We start from the raw sequence: 22,600 nt of genomic DNA, 5'->3' as shown, positions 1-22,600 counted from the left end.
TACATGTCGTCAGAGTGACAAATAAACGAGAAAGGTATCAGGTGGTCGTGGGATGTGCTAGAAACAACAGCTACATCTTCCTTACATCACACACCTTTCCGTCTGAAAATATTTCCAGATATTTCTTTTCGTTTTTACCGAAAAGGCTTCTCTCGTCGTTTTTTAAGTCCGTAATGCAAAAAAATTAACATCGGTCTCCGAAAAAAAATCATTCATTTTCAAAATGTTTCACATAAAAAGCCTTTCCCCCCCACCCCACCTCATCATTTCAAAGGCCGTGGTGGTAAAAATGGAAAAATCCCCGTAACTCCGTCCACACACGTGTGTGTGTGTGCACGTGTGGATGTTTTCTACACCTCTTGACAGCCAGTGTTGATTTGCTTACATTCCTTTCGTTCAGGGATTTGGCAAGAGTAGCTTCAAAAATATATCCTGAGGTCGATTTATTCAACTTAACCCCTCAAGGCAATGCTCCAGCATTGCCGCAGTTCAGCGCCTGAAACAAGAATATATAATATACACACACGCACACGCATCAGATAGCATATAAACTAATATATATACTAAAAAAACCATACTAGTTAACGAGGATTTCGAACTAGTTTGGACCCCAGCTTTAGTGCGGTTAGAATCATGCATGTTCTCTCACATTGTTTATATGTCAGTGAATATCCAGAATAGATCATATAATGTCGATTTGCCATTTAGTATCCGTTGAAAATCACATCACACGCCATAGAGCATATGAGCTAATTTTACTAAATCAACACCAGATTATTTATTGTGGAAGTTAACGGATATATAAACTGAGAAATCTAATCGGTTGGAAGTTAGTTGTCAGTCTCTTTTATAGGAGCTTGTTTTAGGCCAAGGTTAAAAATACTTCTTGAATACAGTTAATATATATCCATATATATCCACATCTATTGTGCGTGTTAGTCTGTATGCTATCGTGCTAATGTTTCGTCTGGCTTTATCAGTGATTGTGTATCTTTTATGAGACGGTAAATAAATGTAAGTGTATATTGTGCTAGACTATCTGGGTCAAAGTGAAAGAAAACAAAAATTGCACACATCGAAAATGGCAGCGACTGTAATAAGTAAAACATTGCTCAATGCCAGAGTGGGTCTCACCGTTCATTCTGGTTTTAAATGGGTTTTTCCTCGTCAATACAACGAAGTTTGTTCTGCAGAGCATACAAAGTAAGTGTGTATTCATCGCATTGCCCACTCCGATAACATCCAAGTTACCTTAACTGTAAACCACACATTACTTTGTAAAAACCGACGTGTAGTTGTTTGTATAAATATAGTTTTCTTCAAGAACTATAATTTTCTTATTCTGATTTTGAAATATTTGACTAAACCTTTGAATATCACCAAGTTATATTTTATTGATTCAGTTTTATATAGCAGTGTCTAGGTTTCGCCGTCCTTTTGCTCCACCTTCGTTGACATAGAATGCGCTATTTTGGAATACTCATGCTTTCAATTTTTTATGGTCATAATCGTAACTCCCATTTTCTAAATATCTATTTTTGCTCCTTATTGTTAAAGTAATTAAAAATATATAAAATGACTAGAACAGCTTTCTGCTGAGCTCACGATAACTGGAATTCGTATTCAAGCGTTATGTAAAATATCTAGTACATTTTATTTTTGTTTTCAATATTGAATTATAAAAATTATTCATAAATACATTTTTTTAACTGAATTTCTGTACCTAATTTTAACAAAGCCACCAATTTAACTGTTATAAATTATGTAACCATGTTCTAACGTACTTCGACCTGTATCTCTAAAATTCACATCTGTCTGCATGCTAATCTACGAACAAAAAGTTGGGGGGGGTCCCCCAACCCCATTATGTATGCCGAGAAGAGAAATATCTCACATTTAGGGTAGGACTGTTCGAATACTTGCTTAGCCCACTGGTCCCCAGAAACTATTATCGGTCCTCCACACGTTAGGTCACTAAGTGTGGCGAGAGTGATCCCCCTTTATAAAGCAAACTCTTGTTTTCTTTTCAACGTTCTTTTTATCATGCAATTCTTTTTTCTTCGTCATAGTTTTGAACAAATTGAAAATATTTAAAACCATCTTAATTTTATAAAACATGGTAATTTGTCTTCTCCTTTCCCCTTTTTCATTTGACATGGGTCCCCCTGGAGTCTTAGTTCCAAACGCTGGTATTGATTTATTGCAATTTTCTATATCCAAGTAGGATCCTACTGGGCACTGTGGTAATATAGTAATAGCACCAGATCTCAAATGTTTTGTAAGAGACAAAGAAATTAGATAATATCAGAACCTTAAAACCTCTTGCTAGTTTCACATAACAAGCATTCTGCTTGTTATGTGAAGTAGCTGTGGATTGCAATAAGTAGCAGAGGGATATGACTATGGTGTTTAAGGGCTTTGTGTACTGGAAAATAAGAGTTGTCTTCTGGTTCATTCCCTCATCACTTTGGCTCAGACCTCTGTGAAGATGGATGATGAAGTTGGGCTTGGTCAAATCAATCAGTATGTCATGTCAAACCTGAGATAATGCCTCACCTTTTTTGTGTACCTCTTTGTTTCAGATGGTAGTAACCAAATTATTATAAAATAAACAAAACGGAGTTCTACTTCAGTACTTGAGTGGTTATCAATAGTAAGAACATTTGGTGTAAAACAAATTGCATCAACAGCAGCAGCAAAAAAAAAAAATCAGGAAATATAAATGTAAAACAGTAAATTAAATACAAAAATTGACACCATTTTTTAAGTGGCTTTGATGCACTAACTATATATACCACATAGAAAAGCGGTTCATACTCTGACTAACTATTAATTGTTACAACATACAACATACTGAAGAAGACCTATCCTGTACTCAAGAAGACCTGCCCTCCACAGCAGAACTATTAATGCCACTCCCACTACTTAAAAGGATTGGCCAGCAAGAGCCCTGTGCTGATACCATATAAAAGCACCTGTGCTAGCACCACGTAAAAAACTCTCATGCTGGCATCACATAATAGCACTCCTGCCTGCACCACATAAAAGTACTTGTGCTGGTGCCATGCAAAAAGCACCCAGCACACTCTGTGATGTGGTTAGCATTAGGAAGGGCATTCAGCCATAGAAACCAAGCCAAATCAGACTGGAAACTGGTCCCACTCTCCTACTTGCCTGCTCCAGTTAAACCATCCAACCAATATCAGCATGGAAAACAGGCATTAAATAATGATGTTGATGTTGATTATTATTATTATTATTATTGAGTGAGAAAGCAGCACATGCCATCAAAGTGACACTGGGGTACAAATATACAAAGCCCAATATACCCATCATGACTACCTGTCCGATAAGGGTACACCAGGCAAATACATCACAACCATATGTGTATGACACGGGGATCTTATATCAAGATAAACAGTGCATGATCTTGTAGATGGGGCCCAGTTAGAATTTTCTTCAGGTTGAGTAACCCATCCCATTCAAAAGGTCCTTGAATAAGGTTTGTTTAAGGATGATGAATGACACACTCATGTTTTCAGACATGAATTATTCAAACCCCAAAGAATTCCTCTCAACACATGGCTATGATGCTCCCCCACTACTTCTGCTCATGATCAGAGATGTACATGCTCAACTGGTTATGGTCAAACAACTAACAAGCAAATCTGTGGTATTGAGCAGAATATTTGTTGTAGCCCACCTTTTATATCAAGACAAAACAATGGACATGATAACACTTCCAATCAGTTAAGATCAAAAGCCATGAGAGCCACCACCTGGTACTGCATCAGGGCATTTATTATTATTATTAAGGCAGTGAACTGGCAGAATTGTTAACATAATGGATGGAATGCTTAGTGGTATTTTGTCTACTGCTATATTCTGAGTTCAAATTCCACCAAGGTTGATTTTGCCTTTCATCCTTTCGGGGTCGAAAACTTAAGTACCAGTTGAGTACTGGAGTCGATGTGATTGACTGTCCCGCTCCCCACAAAATTCAGGCTTTGTGCCTATAGTAGAAGGGATTATTATCATTATTTTTTTTTTCTTCCTATATTATTATATTTCCTATATTCATTTAGTATTCCTCTTTCAATACTCTTTAATTCCACCTTCATTGCCATTTTGATATTTTATTTCTAAGAAAATGATTCTTTTAATTTAATTTTATTTTATTTTACAGTCCCAAAAAAGAATATGATATCGTTATAGTAGGAGGTGGAATTATTGGTCTGGCAACAGCAAGAGAGTTGATTCTTCGACATCCAAATCTATCTTTTGCTGTTTTAGAAAAAGAGAAAGAATTAGGTATGATACTTTTGTTTATGACTTATCTAGTTGAATTGTTTTTATAGAATATATTAAGTATTAACTTTTATTTAAAATTAAATTCTCACTTAAACAGTGTTTAGGTTGTGAATTTCAGATTAAATAGTAAATGAGTCCAAATATTCTATTTTACTTTGTCAAAAAGATTGGATAATTTCATTTGTTTGTGTTGTAGCTGCTTTAAGTTCTTTTCTTTCAATATTCTTTGTTTTTTGTTCAATTGGTTTTGTTCATCTGGTGCTGGTTTGCTTGTTTCTGCTTTTGGTCATAACCTCCCCTTGGCACCTTTCATCGATAATTATGGTAAATATGCTTGCTTTTCAAATTATTCTGTAGAAACACAAAAAGATACTTGAATATTGTTAGCTCTGAGTTATTCTTTTTTTGTATTCACTGTAAAAAGGTGCAGTTAGATATTCGAATACTGTGGGGTTCTTCTTGATTTTGTTTTGCATTGCTGTCTCTCACTACAGCCTGTTTTCATGCAATGGTTCTTCATTCCTTTTGAACTCCTTATGTAGTACATATGAAACTTTAAGTAATGGGGAGCTGAGTCAAACTGTTATTAAATACATGTAACTTCAACCAAATGTGTTGACAGTGACTTTCTTTCATTTGTTCACTCTATATATGCACATACATGCATACATATAAGTTATAATTCATTTTGAGCATTCCTGTTTCAAGTGTTATTTTTCTTTACTCTTAATATATCTGTCCCCTTTATAATAAAGAGGTTATCTTCTTTTCTTCTGAGTATCAAGTATCTACTTAAGGGTCATTCATATCCAGTTCTAAACCACAATTTTCATATCTGTTTGATTGCACCTGAGAAAGTTTATGAGTGATTAATATCTGTATCATGTGGACATGTTTGGAACAACATGGAATTTTCTCAGTACAATAGCTTCAATTTCATATCAGTGACTGTTCTCCATAAAGGAGAGGCAAGTATTTCAACTATCAAGTTGCAGGCAAATTGTGCAGATTTGTGCTAATAGTAAGTGCACAAATGATGAAACACAATAGGTCAAAACTGTTCTGCATTTTCTTGGATTTCTGATCACTGTTTCATTATTACTTTACATATAGGGAGTTTCAGTTTCATTATTATTTGAATAATTTCCCTTTTTATTTTAACCAATTACTTTCACTTCTATCATCAATTTAAAAGTTAATGTTAGCACTGAAATAAGCCATTTGTCAACTATCAAAAATGTATATTCATAACTGTCTTTAACCATCTAATTTTCCTTTTTCTGTGCTAGCTGAGAAATAGAAATAAACAACAGACAAAATATTTTCTATTCTTTATAACCTCTAGCAAAACATCAGAGTGGCAACAACAGTGGTGTTATACATGCTGGAATATACTACACACCTGGGTCTTTGAAGGCAAAGTTGTGTGTTGAAGGCTTCCACAAGGCATACAAATATTGTGATGAAAACAACATACCTTATAAGGAATGTGGTAAGGTAAGTGATCTTTATCAATGGTGAAACTGATTCTTTCATTATCTTAAAGGAAAATCTTGAATGAAAGGTAAATTTAACTCTAACTGGAATTGAATCCAGAAAGTAAAGAAACAACTCTAAATACAAGACATTATAACCAACTCTTTGTTATTTCTGACTTTCAGCACCCTACAAATATTGATTTCTTACATTAACTTCAAATTTGTAGAGGAACAGTGTATAATCAATTGAATGAAGTCCAGTATAGAGTTGTTGGCTATTTTATTTTCCCAGAGGATGAAAAGCTAAATTGATCTCTATGAATTTTAACTCAGAATATAAAAGAACAAAAGTAAATGTTGGTAGGCATTTAGCCAAGGACACTACTGTCACTCTATCTCTCCACTGCCCTTTCCATTATTTCTGTTGTTATTATTGCTGCTGCTTAGGTAGGGAAGAGCAGCCCATCTTCCTCTGTCTGGTGATTATAGCAAAAGAAACAAGTAAGGATTGGTGACCTGAAAATGCATCTGACCATAGAAAATTGACCTAAAAAACTATCATCTGACCCATGCAAGCATGAAAAAGTAGATGTTAAAGCAACGATGATGATGTTGATGACCTTATGAAATTGCTGTTGTTTGTATTCACTCTCTGCAAACTGATGCAGTTAACTTTTTTGGTATAGTATATGTATATTTGTATTTGAATGTGTATTTATGTATTAGGATTGTAAAGAAATTATTGATATTTCTTATCAGTGTCGAAATAATATTAGTCTTACAATTCTGAGTTAAATTGTTGTATGTAAATAATTTTTTTCCTAATTGCTGTTATACGACTAATTATACTTAATCAAGATTATTTTTCTGGCAGTTGATTGTAGCAACGAATCCCGAGGAACTTTCTAGGCTTGATAATCTCTATGAACGAGGACAGAAAAACAATGTGAAAGGTATGAGAATGGTTGGTCCTAAAGAAATAAAAGATATTGAACCAAACTGTGTTGTAAGTTGAACTGAACAAATTGTATACTTGTTTTATTTTTTCACTGTATCACTATTAGATGTTGTTATACAGACTATTAGATGTTGTTATACACCACTGATCACAATGTGCTTCTTTGCATTGCTAAAGGTTTTGAATGATGCCACCCCACTGGCTAGGTGGAATGCCAGCCTGTTGCAGGGTTACTCATTTACAGCTGAGTGGGCTGGAGTATTATCAAATAAAGAATACAATGCACCATCAGTCTGGGAATTGAAGCCACAACCTTACAATCATGAGTGCAACACCCTGTCCAGTAGGCCATGTACCTCCATGCCTTTATCTATTAATTTTCTTAAAATGAAAGTAAACATTACTTTATTATTTTAGACACAGCCATTCATTAGATGTTGACTGGACATCACAATGATTTTAGTACCTTTCAACAGTATCAGCCCCCCCCTCTCTCTCACACACACACACACAGAGCAATACCAAACAGTACTGACACTAATAGGGAATGGTGTTAGTGTTCTCCTAGTTCACTTTGTAGCATGCTTTTTACTTTTGCTATCGAGATATTGTTGGGATGGTTTGCTTCTTTTGTTGGAGCTGATGTTCATCCTATAACAAGTGGTGTTTAACAATTGGTTGAATATCTTAATTTGACCTGTTGAACAATTGAAGGTACCACCCCACTCCATTAAAAACCTTTAAAAAATTTAGTGTGGCATATATGGTTTAGTAACTGGTTACACAGTAATGAAAGCACCACTGAAAACTTTGTCTTTATGTAATACATTTAGGTCAACTCAGTTTGGTAGAACCCATTTCTCTCTCTCTTATATTTTCATGTGGCTATTGACTGTAGCAGAGTAAGCTAACAAAACCTTCATCATTTTCACAATATTACCACTTACTATCATGTAACGTTATTGCTACTAAGTGGCACCTATTTATAGACAAATAAACTGGGTTAAGTATATTGACCATAGATACAACACAATGACATAACAAGATACAAACAGCTAACTTCTTGGCTAGTTTGCTACATATTTTCATAATATTTCTAACAGATATGCATGTTCAAATTTTGCTAAGTATTCACTACATACAAAAGGCATGAAATAAATTGTAATAAATATATGTAATGATTGAAAACAATTTTAAATATTTGCAATTTTTTCTTTCTTTTGTTTTTCAAATATATGAACTATTATAAACTCGAAAAAAAATGTTAATAATAGGCACTGATGTGACTGTGTGGTAAGAAGCTTGTTTCCCAACCACATAGTTCCAGGTTCAGTCCCACTGTGTAGCACCTTGGGCAAGTGTCTTCTACTAAGGTCTCAGACCAACGAAAGCCTTGTGAGTGGATTTGGTTGAAGGAAACTAGAAATCTGTCGTGTGTGTGCGTCTGTGTTTGTCCCCCACCACTGCTTGACAACTAGTGTTGGTATGTTTACATCCTTGTATCTTAGTGGTTCGGCAAAAGAGATTGATAGAATAAGAGCCAGGATTTTTAAAAAAAGTACTAGGGTCAATTCATTCAACTAAAAGTTCTTCAAAGTGGTGCCCTAGCATGGCTGCAGTCTAATGACTGAGACAAGTAAAAAGAAAAATATATATAATAGGTGCAGGAGTGGCTGTGTGATAAATAGCTTGCTTACCAACCTCATGGTTCCAGGTTCAGTCCCACTGCGTGGCATCTTGGGCAAGTGTCTTCTACTATAGCCTTGGGCCGACCAAAGCCTTGTAAGTGAATTTGGTAGACGGAAACTGAAAGAAGACCGTCGTATATATGTATATATATGTATGTGTGTGTGTGTGTGTGTGTGTGTGTCTGTGTTTGTCCCCCTAGCATTGCTTGACAACTAATGCTGGTGTGTTTATGTCCCCGTCACTTAGCGGTTCGGCAAAAGAGACCAATAGAATAACTACTAGGCTTACAAAGAATAAGTCCTGGGGTCGATTTGCTTGACTAAAGGCGGTGCTCCAGCATGGCTGCAGTCAAATGATTGAAACAAGTAAAAGAGAAAGAGTATAAAAAAAAAATTCATCTATCAGCCAAATCAATATATAAATCACTGTTCATCAAGGTTGTAGTGTCAGAAGTTTATATGAATGTTCGGCTGCTCTACATTGATAAGAGGCAATACCTCGAAACTAGTCTGTAGATGCCAGACCAGCAAGGGAAAGCGGCTGACCTCCTCTGTTCAAAGGTTGTAATGGACACAGATTCGTGTGTCACATAGCTAGCTAGAGGCGATGACCTCTTGGAGCTAATCAACGGCAGTATTCGTCCTATTTTTAGGACTGCCATGTTGACTTGGCGATAAACATTAACCTAGATATTGTTATTTGAATAATTTAGGAATGGTTGTGTGATTAAAAAGTTTACTTTCCAACCACGTGGTTTCAGATTCATTTCCACTGCATGGAACTTTAGGCAAGTGTCTACTACTAGGATAACCAAAGCCATGTGAATGGATTTGTTTGATAGAAACCTAAAGAACCCCCATCATATCTGTGTGTGTGTGTCTGTGTTAATACCTATAAGGAGATGCTTTTTCCATTTACCAAAATGAATGGAGCCTTGGCCAGGGGGAACTGATGTCATCAGATGATATCCAATGTCCATCAGGTGTTTCGACCCTGAACCGTAACACCCTCCCATTGGTGGGTCAGCAGAGTCACTGCTCCTCATCTCCTGGATTCCAGCTTAACTCCTTTCTCTTGCTCCAAATCCAACAAGAGACTCTTTCAGCTTCCTCTCCCATATCATCATCATCATCGTTTAACATCCACTTTCCATGCTAGCATGGGTTGGACTATTTGACTGAGGACTGGTGAACCAGATGGCTGCACTAGGCTCCAATTTGATCTGGCAGAGTTTCTTCCTAACGCCAACCACTCTGAGAGTGTAGTGGGTGCTTTTACGTGCCACCGGCATGAGGGCCAATCTGGTGGTACTGGCAACAGCCATGCTCAAATGGTGTTTTTTACGTGCCACCTGCTCAAGAGTTAGTCCAGCGGCACTGGCAACGACCTCACTCGAATGTTTTGTTCACGTGCCAGTAAGGCAATGCTGGTAACAAACACTCTCAAATGGTGCTTTTTATGTGCCACCAGCACGGAAGCCAGACAGCTGCTCTGGCAATGATCCTGCTCGGATGGCACTATTAGCGCTCCACTGGCATGGGTGCCAGTCATCGAATTTGGTTCAATTTCGATTTCGATTTCACTTGCCCCAACAGGTCTTTGCAAGCAGAGTTTAGTGCCCAAAATCCAAAACAATTACAAAGAATACGGAGACGGTTACATCCTCAAATTTTTCTTTTAATTTAACAGTTAATTATACAGCATAATTAATTAGTCAAAATAACTGATGCATGTTTCTGCTGCATAGAGTATGTGCAACCCACAATATTCTGCTATACACTTCATCTGAAGTGAACTGAATTTATTCAAGCGTGGTTAGCTTATTTCTTTATTTTTCTATGGTTTAAGATGCAAAACGAAAATGACAAGGAGATGGCTATAAAATTTACTTTGTATCTGACCTCATGTTAACCTTAGTTCCAGGATGAAATTGAGAATTCTATGCACTAAATTAGGTCAAAGTATGTCTTAGTGTTCTAAAATAGCTTCATCTGTGTATTAAAAGAGACTGAATAAGAATAAGTTAAATTTAATTGATTTAATTGAAAGAATTCTGTCATATATACTAAAGATATCCATATGAGAGGTGCACTTATTGAGTTTTAGATCATATGGAAACTACTGTTTACTATATATTTTGCTATAATTTATAAAAAAGATATTTTAATCTAGTGATAATGTTGATAACTAATTGAAAGTTAAACCAGATTTTCCCAACATTAACTCCTTAAATTCAGGCACCTCTCCTTTGTGTAGCTGACATATCCAACATATATATTAGGGGGTGCTGAAAAGTTCCTGGCTTTAAGAGTTAAGAGTATCACAAAAGACCTGGTTGGAGGCCCAAACTTCCAGGTTCTTTTACAGGGCTTAGAAAACTGAAGGATCACTGCAATGAATGTGTGAGTCTGAGAGGGGGATATATTGAATAAAATCATAATTAACTGATCCTCCTGTATTTTCTTTTACCCAAAGCTTGGAACTTTTCAGCATTACCTCATATATATATATGTGTATATATATATATATATATATATATATATATATATATATATATATATATATATACACACACACACACACACACACACACACACACATTTATATATAAGATGTATATGTACATATATGTGTATGTGTGTTGCACATGTTTGGGTATTTATGTCTCCTTGTCTTGACAGTGCATGATAGTTGTAAATGGGTTCATTTTCATACAAGCAGAGTCCATCATTTCCAGTCTTCTATGAAAATAAGTTTGGTAATGGGAAAATATTACCCCGCATGGAAACAAGTGAGGGTTGACAACAGGAATGGCATCTGCCCTTTGAAAAGCTACTTCAACAAATTCCATCTGACTCATACACATGTGAAAGAGTGGAAGTTAAAATGATGATGATATCTAAATAACATCAGCCCATTACAAGTTATGTCAGTTTAAAGTTCTCTCAGTATCTATATTAATAGACTCAACATCACTATGGTACCTACATACTTATAGCTAGTTAGACAAGACCAGGAGAACAGATTCTATCATCAGTTCAGTTTATTGTTCACTCTTGTTAAAATTTATTCCAGCTAAAGCTCTCATTTTTAAATTATTAAGTAATAAGAAAATTTCATTTTAAAATTTATGCTTTATCTCTCCTTTATATTATTAGGGACTGCGAGCTATTCATTCACCCCATACAGGAATTGTAGATTGGAGACAGGTTGCTCTCAGTTATGGAGAAAATTTTAAAAAATGTGGAGGCCATATCTTCACAGATTTTGCTGCTAACAAGTTTTCGATGTCAACAGAAAATTTAAAATATCCTGTGACAGTTATGGGTGATGTGAAAAAGGTAATTTCTACAATGATTTTTGAAGAAAAGATACTTTAAAAAAAAATATTTGCTTACATATAGCATGTACATGCACATTCAAAGAAACATTCACAGATACGTTTACAGATATATCTGCATACACACATGCATACATCTGCACTTATGCATTACACATAATGCAAACAAGCACAAATGTGTATATGTTGAAACAAATTTCTTTTTACACATGTATTTATACTTACACACACAAATGCATTCACACATGAATATGCACACATGCATGCACAAATGCATTCATACATTATTCTGTACACTCATAATTGATGATTGACTGTTGCATGGATGTCTGCTATCATTGAATATGTGGACATGAAGAAACAGTAGACATACATTGCTCAACAATTTGATGGCATGGTGTGCTCTACAGCTAAAAGTCACTATTATTGAGGACCACCACCCATAAATGTGAAGAACATAAAAAAATAAATCTTTTAATGTGGATCCACTTCTTTGTACCACCATTAGCAGGAAGTCTGTGACACACTAAAGTTTTGACAATTTCCAATGTACTTAGCAGATAAAAGGAGATCATAAATGGTTGAGTTGATAGGATATTGGAACTGTAGTGTACCCTGAGCTAATGTGCCTAACTCTAAACCATGAACTACATCTGTCTTACTAGGTTGTTGATTTGCCACAAACTTATAGATTTTACTACCTAACCAACTCTGTAATAAACTTTGCTTCTGTTGTGATTTCTCTTTAAATCATTGGTTCACTATTGGAGCTGTTTTCAGTAGTTCACTTTATTCATGCATTTTAGGAATGAAAGAGATAAACAACATTACTTCTTTTTTTTTTTTGTCTTAAAATAGTAGACTTTACGAATATACAAACAATCTATTGTGGAAGAATCTTTACAGTATTCAACCTACACAATATAACCTTAATATTATATTGACAAAGTATCCCCTCTTCAGTAATATATTCACTGATATAAATTATGTTGTTACTTTTTTTTTTTTTTGTTTTCACAGGGTCAAGCAATACAATGTCAGTATTTAATAACCTGTGGTGGACTCTATTCTGATCGTCTGGCTGAGAAAACTGGTTGTGATAGAAAACCTCGTATTGTCCCATTCCGTGGTGACTACTTGTTATTGAAACCTCATAAGAGTGATATGGTCAGAGGAAACATATATCCAGTTGAGTACTCATTTGCTATTTCTGTCTATTTTAAAGATTTAACTGATGTTGGTAAAGTATCAATAATAAACCATGAATTCTTTCATTTGAAATTTTAACTAATTCAGGTAACTGGCCATAAAGGATTTTCTTGACAGTTCATGACTGAGCAGTTTGCCATAGAAGTGGAAAAAACCATAAAATCCTTTTGCTTCATTTCTTCTGTTTTTCTTTTATTATAATTCATTTAGGTACCAATATAGCAGAATCATTAGAGCATCATATTGAATGCTTTGCAGTATTTGTTCTGACTCTTTATATTCTGAAATCAAGCCCCATCCCGATCAACTTTATCTTTCATTCTTTTGTGGTTGATAAAAAATACCAGCCTAAGGGAGTGGATTTGGTGGGACTGTAAGAATGTCAGATCAGATACTTTGCAATATTTGTTCTAACTCTCTGCAGTTTGAGTAAAATTCTATCAAGATGCCTCAAAATGTAGCCTTGCCAACCTGCGGATCTAGTGAGATGAGTAAGGTAAATCTTCAAAACAAATTCCAACCACCTAGCATCATCTGTTAGATGATGCTTGCTGGTTGAGAGATAGATTTCTCCAGCTGGAGAGACATGCACCTTGATGAATGAAGGAATGAATAATTCACTTTAAGGCTAATGAATTTATATTCCATATTAGGTAAATAAGTAAACAGTACAGCAATAACATATTCTCATCCATATATCAAAATATTGCTCACATATTTAGAAAAATGCACTTGTTTCACTCACGTTATTTGTATTTCTGTATTTTAACATTTCAACATGTTTGACCAAAATTTTGGTTGAATTTCAACTTTTATTGTGTGTGTGTGTGTGTGTGTGTGTGTGTGTGTGTGTGTGTGTGTGTGTGTGTGTGTGTGTGTGTGTGTGTGTGTGTGTATAAAACTATATATACATATACTTCTTTACTCGTGAAAAGGTTGATTGCCCCCTTAAGCTTTAAATCACTAGATAAGAAACAAATAAAATCAGGGACAGTTAGAATTCTACCTAGAATTAATTACTAGCCTGCTAGCCTTGGCTGTGTCAAGATGGTTTTTTTTTTATGTATTCTTCTTTCCAACTTAGATTTTAAATGTTGTCACAACAGTAATATGTCCATTCTGCTGAAATGAAATTTTCAGTAAATTTTCTGCATCCTTGTGCAGCTGGAGATTGCTCTGCATTTTACATTTAATGTAATGCTCGCATTGCTTAAATAAATGGAGTAGCATGAAATGTGTGTACTGCAATAATCTTTAAAATCCGTGTTGCTTATTTTGATTATATACATATATATAATACAAATAATATATGAGTATATGCGTATATACATACATGTATGTACATACCTACATCTACATGTATATAGAGATGCATATCTGGGTACAGGACGTAGCAAAAAAAACGTGGACAAAATGATAAACAGAGTACAGAAAACACACAGGCCACATAGAGAACATTTCCTTCATCAGCTGCCACCATTCTAAAACTAAGCGTTTCGAAGAGTTAGGGCAGGATGCATTGTTAGAATGGCTCTTCCCACAGACCACAAATTAAATTTAAATTAAATTTGTAACGTGGAGGAATGTAGTGGCGGACAGAAAACAAGACAGGAAAACGAAACAGTGAAAATAAACAAGAAAGGCTATATGGCCAGACGTGAAAAAAATATGTGTTATTGTCATGACTGGTTTTACATCCATTTTCTTCCATCTTTGACAGCAAGTATCATTTTTGTAGGATATTATTGTTTTATAATTATGTATAACTATTATGAATTTTGGTGAAATAGCGGACATCCTGTGGTAAAATGTCCTGGCAAAACGTCATGCAAACCAAAATAACCCAAACAATCACCAAATACTTGGAGATTCTCTGAGCATTAGAGACTGAGGGATGTGGAGGATGGTTGCATTGCAATCCTGTCCAGCCCACTCCAGTAAGGGAGAAAAAACTAATGATGATACATTTATATATGCATGTATGTATACACAGGGTCATATTGTATAGTGTTAGATTAGTTCATAGAACTTGCCTTCATATCTGCAAGTGTTATGTTTTCAACAGAGCATATAAATTGTGAATGCTTCACTTCTCATAGCCACCAGAACTTCTGGATAAAGTAATTATATCATCATCATTATTGTTTTAACATCCACTTTTCCAAGCTTACAATAGTCAGAATTTTTCGAGGCAAATTTTCTACAGCCTGCTGCCCATCCTGTCACTAACCCTGAGCTGTTTTGAAGCAAGGTAATATTTCATTACAGCCAAACATATTTTCATGGAATATTAAAAAGAAGACACTTGCCCAAGGTATCATGCAATGAGACTGAACCTGACACCAAGTAATTGAGAATCAAACTTCTAAACCACACAAACATTTCGCATTTTAATCACACGAAGCTAATGACTGTTGTGTGTGTGTGTGTGTGTGTGTGTGTGTGTGTGTGTGTGTGTGTTGTTTCAATGACATTTTTCAGCACAGATATTTGTTGGGTTCTATTTTTAATTGTGGATAATCTTTTTAATCTCTTTTTATATCTTAACGCATTTTTATTAACAGGTACCTGATCCCAGATTTCCATTCCTTGGAGTCCATTTCACACCTCGTGTTGATGGCAGTGTGTGGTTAGGTCCAAATGCTGTGTTGGCTTTCAAAAGAGAAGGTTATACATTCTTTAGTTTCAGTGCCAAAGATATGATAGACGCACTGTCTTACAGGTAAGAAATCAATGTTTTTTTTTTCTCAGGCTTGAACCAAAAATTGAATTTTACTATCTTGATGAGAAACAGTGACTTTCGGTTTCTTCAGCCTTTTTAGAGTATATTGATGTTGTTGCTGTTTATCCTGTTATGAGGAAGAGATGCTATGAGATTATTGCTGGCTGTATCCACCTAATGAACAAATCTTTAGGAAAATTCACTAGAAATAGCAACCAAATGACTCCAAAACCAGACCCCACCATTTTTAAGAGGATACATTGGATAATGTATCTTAAGTCAGTAAAAAGATTGAATAATAAAGGCTAGAATGTCTTTGGTCATAGATATACTCAATCAGAGCTGACTTGAGGTTAAACAACAACAACTAGGTTTTATAAAAAAAACTAACATTCAAATTTAGCTTAATATCATTTTAAAATAATTCTAATAATTTTGTTTGGAATTGTCTAGATGTCATTATGCCAATGGTTGCGGAAAGCTAGCTTGATGATAATTCATTATTAATTCTATCATTATTTAATTAATCACATGATATTAGCCCTTTATCAATTAGATTACTCTGTCAAATGTAACACTTAATTATTCACATTGTTTTCAATTAAGCATGTATTATCTTGAAGCTTTGAGATTTTGATGATGTTATCATTTACTTTTAAAATGACATTGTAGGGCAAGTATGAGAGGCTGAATGTAGCTAATTTGAGCATAAAACTGGTAGAATATTTAGGCCAGATATGGCCAGTTCAAATGCTAAAGGGTTAATGATGTTATATATTTATTTGCAGTGGTTTGAGAAAAATAGCAATGAAGAATTTAAGTTTTGGTCTTAATGAAATGTACCGGGGTCTTTTCATCAGTGCTCAAGTTAAACAGCTTCAGAGGTTTATTCCATCTTTGAAACTTGAAGATGTCATCAGGTAAGATCTTTTATTTATAGATATTCTTTACTGATTTCAGGCACTGGACTGCTACCATACTTGAGTACTACTTGGCCAATCCCAACACTTATTTAATCACCCATATTTGTCAAACTGCTAAGTTACTGGTCATACTATACAGAATCATCACCACACACACACACACATAGATGCAGGCATGACTGAGTGGTGAAGCTGTTTGTCTCCCACCTAACTACTTTTTGGTGGGTTCAATCCCACTGTGTGGCACCTGTGTCTTCTTCTGTAGCTCTAGGCAGGCCAAAATCTTGTAAGTGGATATAATAGATGGAAACTAAAAGAAGTCTATCACTTATGTGTATGTGCACTTGCTTGTAACTTGTCATGACAATGTGTAATATTTATAAATGTGCATCGCCATTATACAAGCAGTGTTCCTTGTTTTCAGTCTCCTGTGAAAACATGACCTATCATGAAAAAATATTATGTTGCCTCGGAAAAAGCAAAGATTAGTGACAAGAAAGGCATCAGACTGTAAAATATTTATCTCAGTTAATTCTGACACATGTGAGCATGGAAAAGTGGACATTGAAACAATAATTCATACACACACACACACACACATACATACATAATATCACCATCATTATTTAACATCTGTTTTCTCTGCTGGCATGGGTCAATGGTTTGACAGGATCTGATAAGCCAGAAAAACTGCACTAAGCTATATCTGCTTTGGCATGGTCTCTAAGGCTGGATGCTCTTCCTAACACCAACTACTTTACAGAGTGTACTGGGTGTTGTTTTCATGGGACTGGCACTAGTGAGGTCACTAAGTAACTTGCAATGAGTGGAAGTGTAGTATTGAGGGAGGTGGCTTAATGCCAGGTGATGAGTGGCTAAAATATGATAGATGGACAGGAACAGGTATCTTATTGTAGAGAAGATACATGGTTACCCCAGCTGGAAAATGAAAGAAGATGGTGATAATAAGGTGTCTGGGCATGCCATTAATGCACAAGTAGGTGAATTTATGAGAAGTGGGACAGAAAATTAGACAGTGAAAAAGGTAGGTAGTAAGTTTGCAAAAGTGTAACAGGAAAGTGGCCGATGAATAAAGAGGGGATAGAGGTGAATAGTGAACACAAGTAGGGACACATTTAATGGCAAATATGAGTTTGTTGGGGGAAAGGGTGAAGGAAATAATTGGTCAGTGAAGTAATAAATGAGAGCACAGATGATGTGAAATGTGCAAGAGAAATGAACAGTGCATGGGACAAGGTCAGAGGTACAGATGCGAAAATAGTTGGGGTTGCTATTGGCAGAATGAGGGAAAAGGAGATGAAGGGATAGTACTGAGAGTATGGATGACAAAAGGAAGTAGTTCCAGGGAGAGTGATAATTGGCATCACAATAGTGGGGATGAAATATGTGCAGTTCTGAGTGAATAGGACCATATTCAGAAGAGTGGAAGTAAGGAAGATGAGTTGTAGGGGAGAGACTCAACAGGGATAGATTGGATGCAGGGGCATAGATATATGATTTTCAGGATTCCTTTAAGTTGAAATGGACAGGTCTTCTCATGCACAGGAAATCATAGTTTGGTCTTTTGTCATCTCCATAAGGCTCAACATCTGAACAACATTCTTCAGTATTTCATCCTATGTCTTCTTGCATCTCCCTTTTCCACAAGTTCTATCCACATTTAGCAATTGTAGACAAAATATTATTGGGGAATAAATTTACTCGAATATCTCACTAAATAAGAAGAGATTAGTAACGAGCTTGTCATTCTTCCACAAGTTCCATCCACATTTAGTGATTGGCACTTTATGCAGCTGTCCTTGTCTATGCATTTTACATGACCATATCAGCACAATCTTCTTTCTTACACACTACATCTGATATTTCTTATGCTGAATTTTTCTCTCAACATGTTTACACCTTGTTGTATATGCACACTGACATTGCACATTCAGCAGTGTGCTAGTTCATTTCTGCATTCACTGCCCACATATCACTATTGTGTAGTATTGCTGTTCATACATAAGCATCATACAATCTGATTTTCAATCTAAGAGAGAGGTAGTAGCTTCATCATCATCATCATTGTTTAATGACTGCTTTCCATGCTGGCATGGGTAAGACGGTTTGACTGAAAACTGGTAAGCCAGGGAGCTGTACCAGGTTCCAATCTGATTTGGCTTGGTTTTTACAGCTGGATACCCTTCCTAATGCCAACCACTCCAAGAGTGTAGGGGGTACTTTGTACATGCCATTGACATGATGCCAGCATCAGCCACAACTACGGTCTCACTTAGCTTGACAAGTCTTCACAAACACGGTGTATCACCAAAGGTCTCAGTCACCTGTCACTGCTTCCGTGAGGCCCAACACTTGAACAATGCTTTTTACATGCCACTGGCATGGGTGCCAGTCAGACAGCACTGGCATCGGCCACAACTTCAATTTCACTTGGCTTGACAGGTCGTCTCAAGTACAGCATATTACCCAGCATTTGAAGGGTGCCTTTTATGTGCCAATTACGCAACACTGACATCAGCCACGACTACAATCTCACTTGACTTGACAGGTCTTCTGAAGCACAGCATATTGTCAAAGGTCTCTTGTCATTGCCTCCATGAGGCTTAGCATTCAAAGATCATGCTTCACCACTTTGTCCTATGTTTTCCTGGGTCTACCTCTTCCACAGGTTCCCTCCACTGTTAGTGTGACACTTCACACAGCTTTTCCCTCAGGATGCTTACACTCTGTCATGCATGCACACTGACACTACACATCCAGTGAAGCATACTAGCTTCATTTCTTATGAGCCTGCATGTCCTCAGCAGTCAGTGCCATGTAGCGTGACTGTTGACACATGGGTATCATACACTCTGTGATGCCCATCACACATGGGCATCTTTCACTCTGTGAGAGAGACCCTTTGTTACCAGATGTAGGAGCTCTCTGAACTTTGCCTGGCCTGTTCTTATTCTAGCAGCCATGCTCTCAGAGCATCCACCCCCATTACTGACTTGGTAACAGAAGTTATTGACTACTTTTAGTTTTTTAATGTTAATTGTACCTGTGCACCATCCACACACAAAAACTATTCTCTGATATTGCTGCACCTCTTATGTGTCCATAGCTTACACTGAGTTCATCTTATGGAGTTTCTACCTACACCTTTTCTACAGATTGAGCAGGGCTGTCTACCTGAAGGGGATATATATATATATATATATATATATATATATATAGGTTCAGTTGTTATTAAGTGCAACTTGCAACCACGTACTTCTGGAATCCCACCATGTGGCCCTGTAGGCAAATGTCTTCTGTCAGAGATTTTGGGTTGGCCAGCACATTGTGAGTGAAATTTGATAGATAGAAACTGTACAGAAGTGTGAGGTTTGGCAGGAATGAGTGATAAACAAAATATTTTTGTGTTCTGAGTTCAAATCCTATCATGGTTGACTTTGTTGTTCATACTTATAATAAAATAAATACCATTCAAGTACTTGGTAGATGTATTTTACCTTGTGCTTATGATAGAAATCAATGTCTTTAAAACAAAATCCACTGGAAATCTTTTCAAACTGCTAAACAGTTGTGCTAGTGTGATCCCTAAGATTTCCTTTAAATGCAATACATTTGCCATGGTAATCAGTCTGCATTGGAAACTAATGAAAAAGTTTTAAAACTTAAGAAACCTAATTCTGACGAATGATGTTTAAACACTAGGTACTGTTTCGATTGAATTCTTCTAATCATCTTTCATTGGTTCTTTCAATTTTTATAACCACTTACATTTAGAAACAGTCACAAGAAGAAAGATGTCTAGAACATCATTATTTTAAAATAGCTAATTGCAAATTTTGAACAACAAAAAAATAATTTGCTTTTTTTATATTAAATCATATCATTTTCTGCATTGAAGATGACTTTTTCTAAATACACTACATAAATTAGTATCATCATCATCAACATTTAGTGTCTATTTCCTATACTGGCATGGGTTGGACAACTTGACAAGAACTGGCAAGGCCAGGGGCCACACCAGGTTCCATAGTCTGTTTTGGCTTGGTTTATGGTTGGATGCCTTTCCTAATGCCAACCATTTTACAGAGTGTACTGGGTGCTTTTTACATGGTACTTTGGTCTTAGGATCTGTCCTGCAGTATTCTGAAATTAGTCTTAGATTGTCAAATGCAGCAAGAACTGTGTAACATAGGTAGGATAAAACATCAATGCCATTAAGAAATATACTTTTACTTTTAATTCCCTTTTTGCATCATTTGTTTTGATTTGTTGTTTACTTTTATCCCAGAGGACCATCTGGTGTGAGAGCTCAAGCTTTGGACAAGGATGGCAATTTGGTAGATGATTTTGTATTTGACAGCGGCACTGGTGATATGTCTAAACGGATCCTTCATGTACGTAATGCTCCCTCTCCGGCTGCTACATCGTCTCTGGCTATTTCAAGGATTGTTGCAGATCAAGTCGACAATATGATTCATTCATAAAAAAAAAATTTCTAAAAACATCAAAGATTTTTTTAATTGTTAAATTTTTGTTAAAAGAATAAATGAAAATATATTTTTATTGGATTTTGTAGTTATTCATGTCTATCATGTGATTTGTCAATCTGAGACATTGTGTTGAAACTGAAGCAATTACATCATGAAAGAGCCATTTTATTCACTTTAAAGCTGATTACTGATACAATTAGTGGAGGCGCAATGGCCCTGTGGTTAGGGCAGCGGACTTGCAGTCATAGGATCGCGGTTTCGATTCCCAGACCGGGCGTTGTGAGTGTTTATTGAGCGAAAACACCTAAAGCTCCAGGAGGCTCTGGCAGGGGATAGTGCAAACCCTGCTGTACTCTTTCACCACAACTTTCTCTCACTCTTACTTCCTGTTTCTGTTGTGCCTGTAATTCAAAGGGTCAGCCTTGTCACACTGTGTCACGCTGAATATCCCCGAGAACTACGTTAAGGGTACACGTGTCTGTGGAGTGCTCAGCCACTTGCACGTTAATTTCACGAGCAGGCTGTTCCGTTGATCGGATCAACTGGAACCCTTGACGTTGTAAGCGATGGAGTGCCAACAACTGATACAATTCCATTTCAACAGAATTGGTATCAGTGAACAGGTTGCAGCTGTGTGCTAAAACTTTTGAAACCACATGAAATAAAGTAAAAGTAAATTTCAGTTTCTCTGAAATGGCTTGAATGAATGTTCTATGATGTAATTGCTGCTATTTTTGTATAAAAAAGCTGAAGTAAAGTCATTGCTGGCATGGTCATTACCATTATACTTGTTTTTATAGCCAAATTTCTCCTATCAGGTCTCTTATATGGTTTATTGCTACAAACCAGGTAAGTATTAACTATCATAGAAGTAGATTAGGTTAAAAACTATTAACTATGGTTGGAGATCTACTCAGAAATGATAATAGCACAGGTATTATGATGGTTATGAACCATGAAAATTCTACTTTAACCCTTTCGTTACTAACCCGGCCATAGCCGGCCGAAAATTTTTTTGGTTCATAAGACTAACCTGGCCGAGCGTACCCATTGTTATTTAAATGTATATTTGAACCCAAATTTCGTTAGTACATTCGTTCAAACACCTGATTTCACTTTGCAAACAGTTGAGTTATTGTCTCTGACATTATTTGGCGTGATATTTGAACTCAGTGAATTTTGGAAGATTTTTTTCCACATTTTTTGTGGCATTTTTGTGGAGGTAGAGTATTACCGATTCTTGCAAGGAAACTTAACAGAAAAATAATAGAGCATTTTATTGCTAGAAGCACATCTTCAATTGAATCATCTAAGTGAAATCATATTCCAATTGATTTTCCAGGCTATTATCTGCTTGAAAATTTTGTATAATAATGATGTAGATGAAAAATACTTCATCAAAGATGGTGTAATGATTTGAACAATGGCGAAAAGCAAACTATGAATTGGAGAAGCAAAA

General features: G+C 36.0%; 1 protein-coding gene across 1 annotated transcript; it reads left to right on the top strand.

The window, feature by feature from the left end:
• The first annotated feature begins 312 nt into the window (after nt 1-312).
• LOC106870546 (L-2-hydroxyglutarate dehydrogenase, mitochondrial) lies at nt 313-21,219 on the top strand. The gene is made up of 9 exons (XM_014916672.3): nt 313-1,203; nt 4,187-4,311; nt 5,657-5,808; nt 6,664-6,795; nt 11,595-11,777; nt 12,797-12,964; nt 15,550-15,707; nt 16,496-16,627; nt 20,940-21,219. Exons 1-9 carry the CDS (start codon nt 1,082-1,084, stop codon nt 21,133-21,135), a joined length of 1,368 nt encoding a protein of 455 aa, XP_014772158.1. The 5' UTR covers nt 313-1,081; the 3' UTR covers nt 21,136-21,219.
• The last annotated feature ends 1,381 nt before the right edge of the window (nt 21,220-22,600 follow it).

Source organism: Octopus bimaculoides, chromosome 11, assembly GCF_046866305.1.
Source record: "Octopus bimaculoides isolate indiv1 chromosome 11, ASM4686630v1, whole genome shotgun sequence".
NCBI lineage: Eukaryota > Metazoa > Mollusca > Cephalopoda > Octopoda > Octopodidae > Octopus > Octopus bimaculoides.
This window is presented reverse-complemented; position numbering and strand designations above follow the sequence as displayed.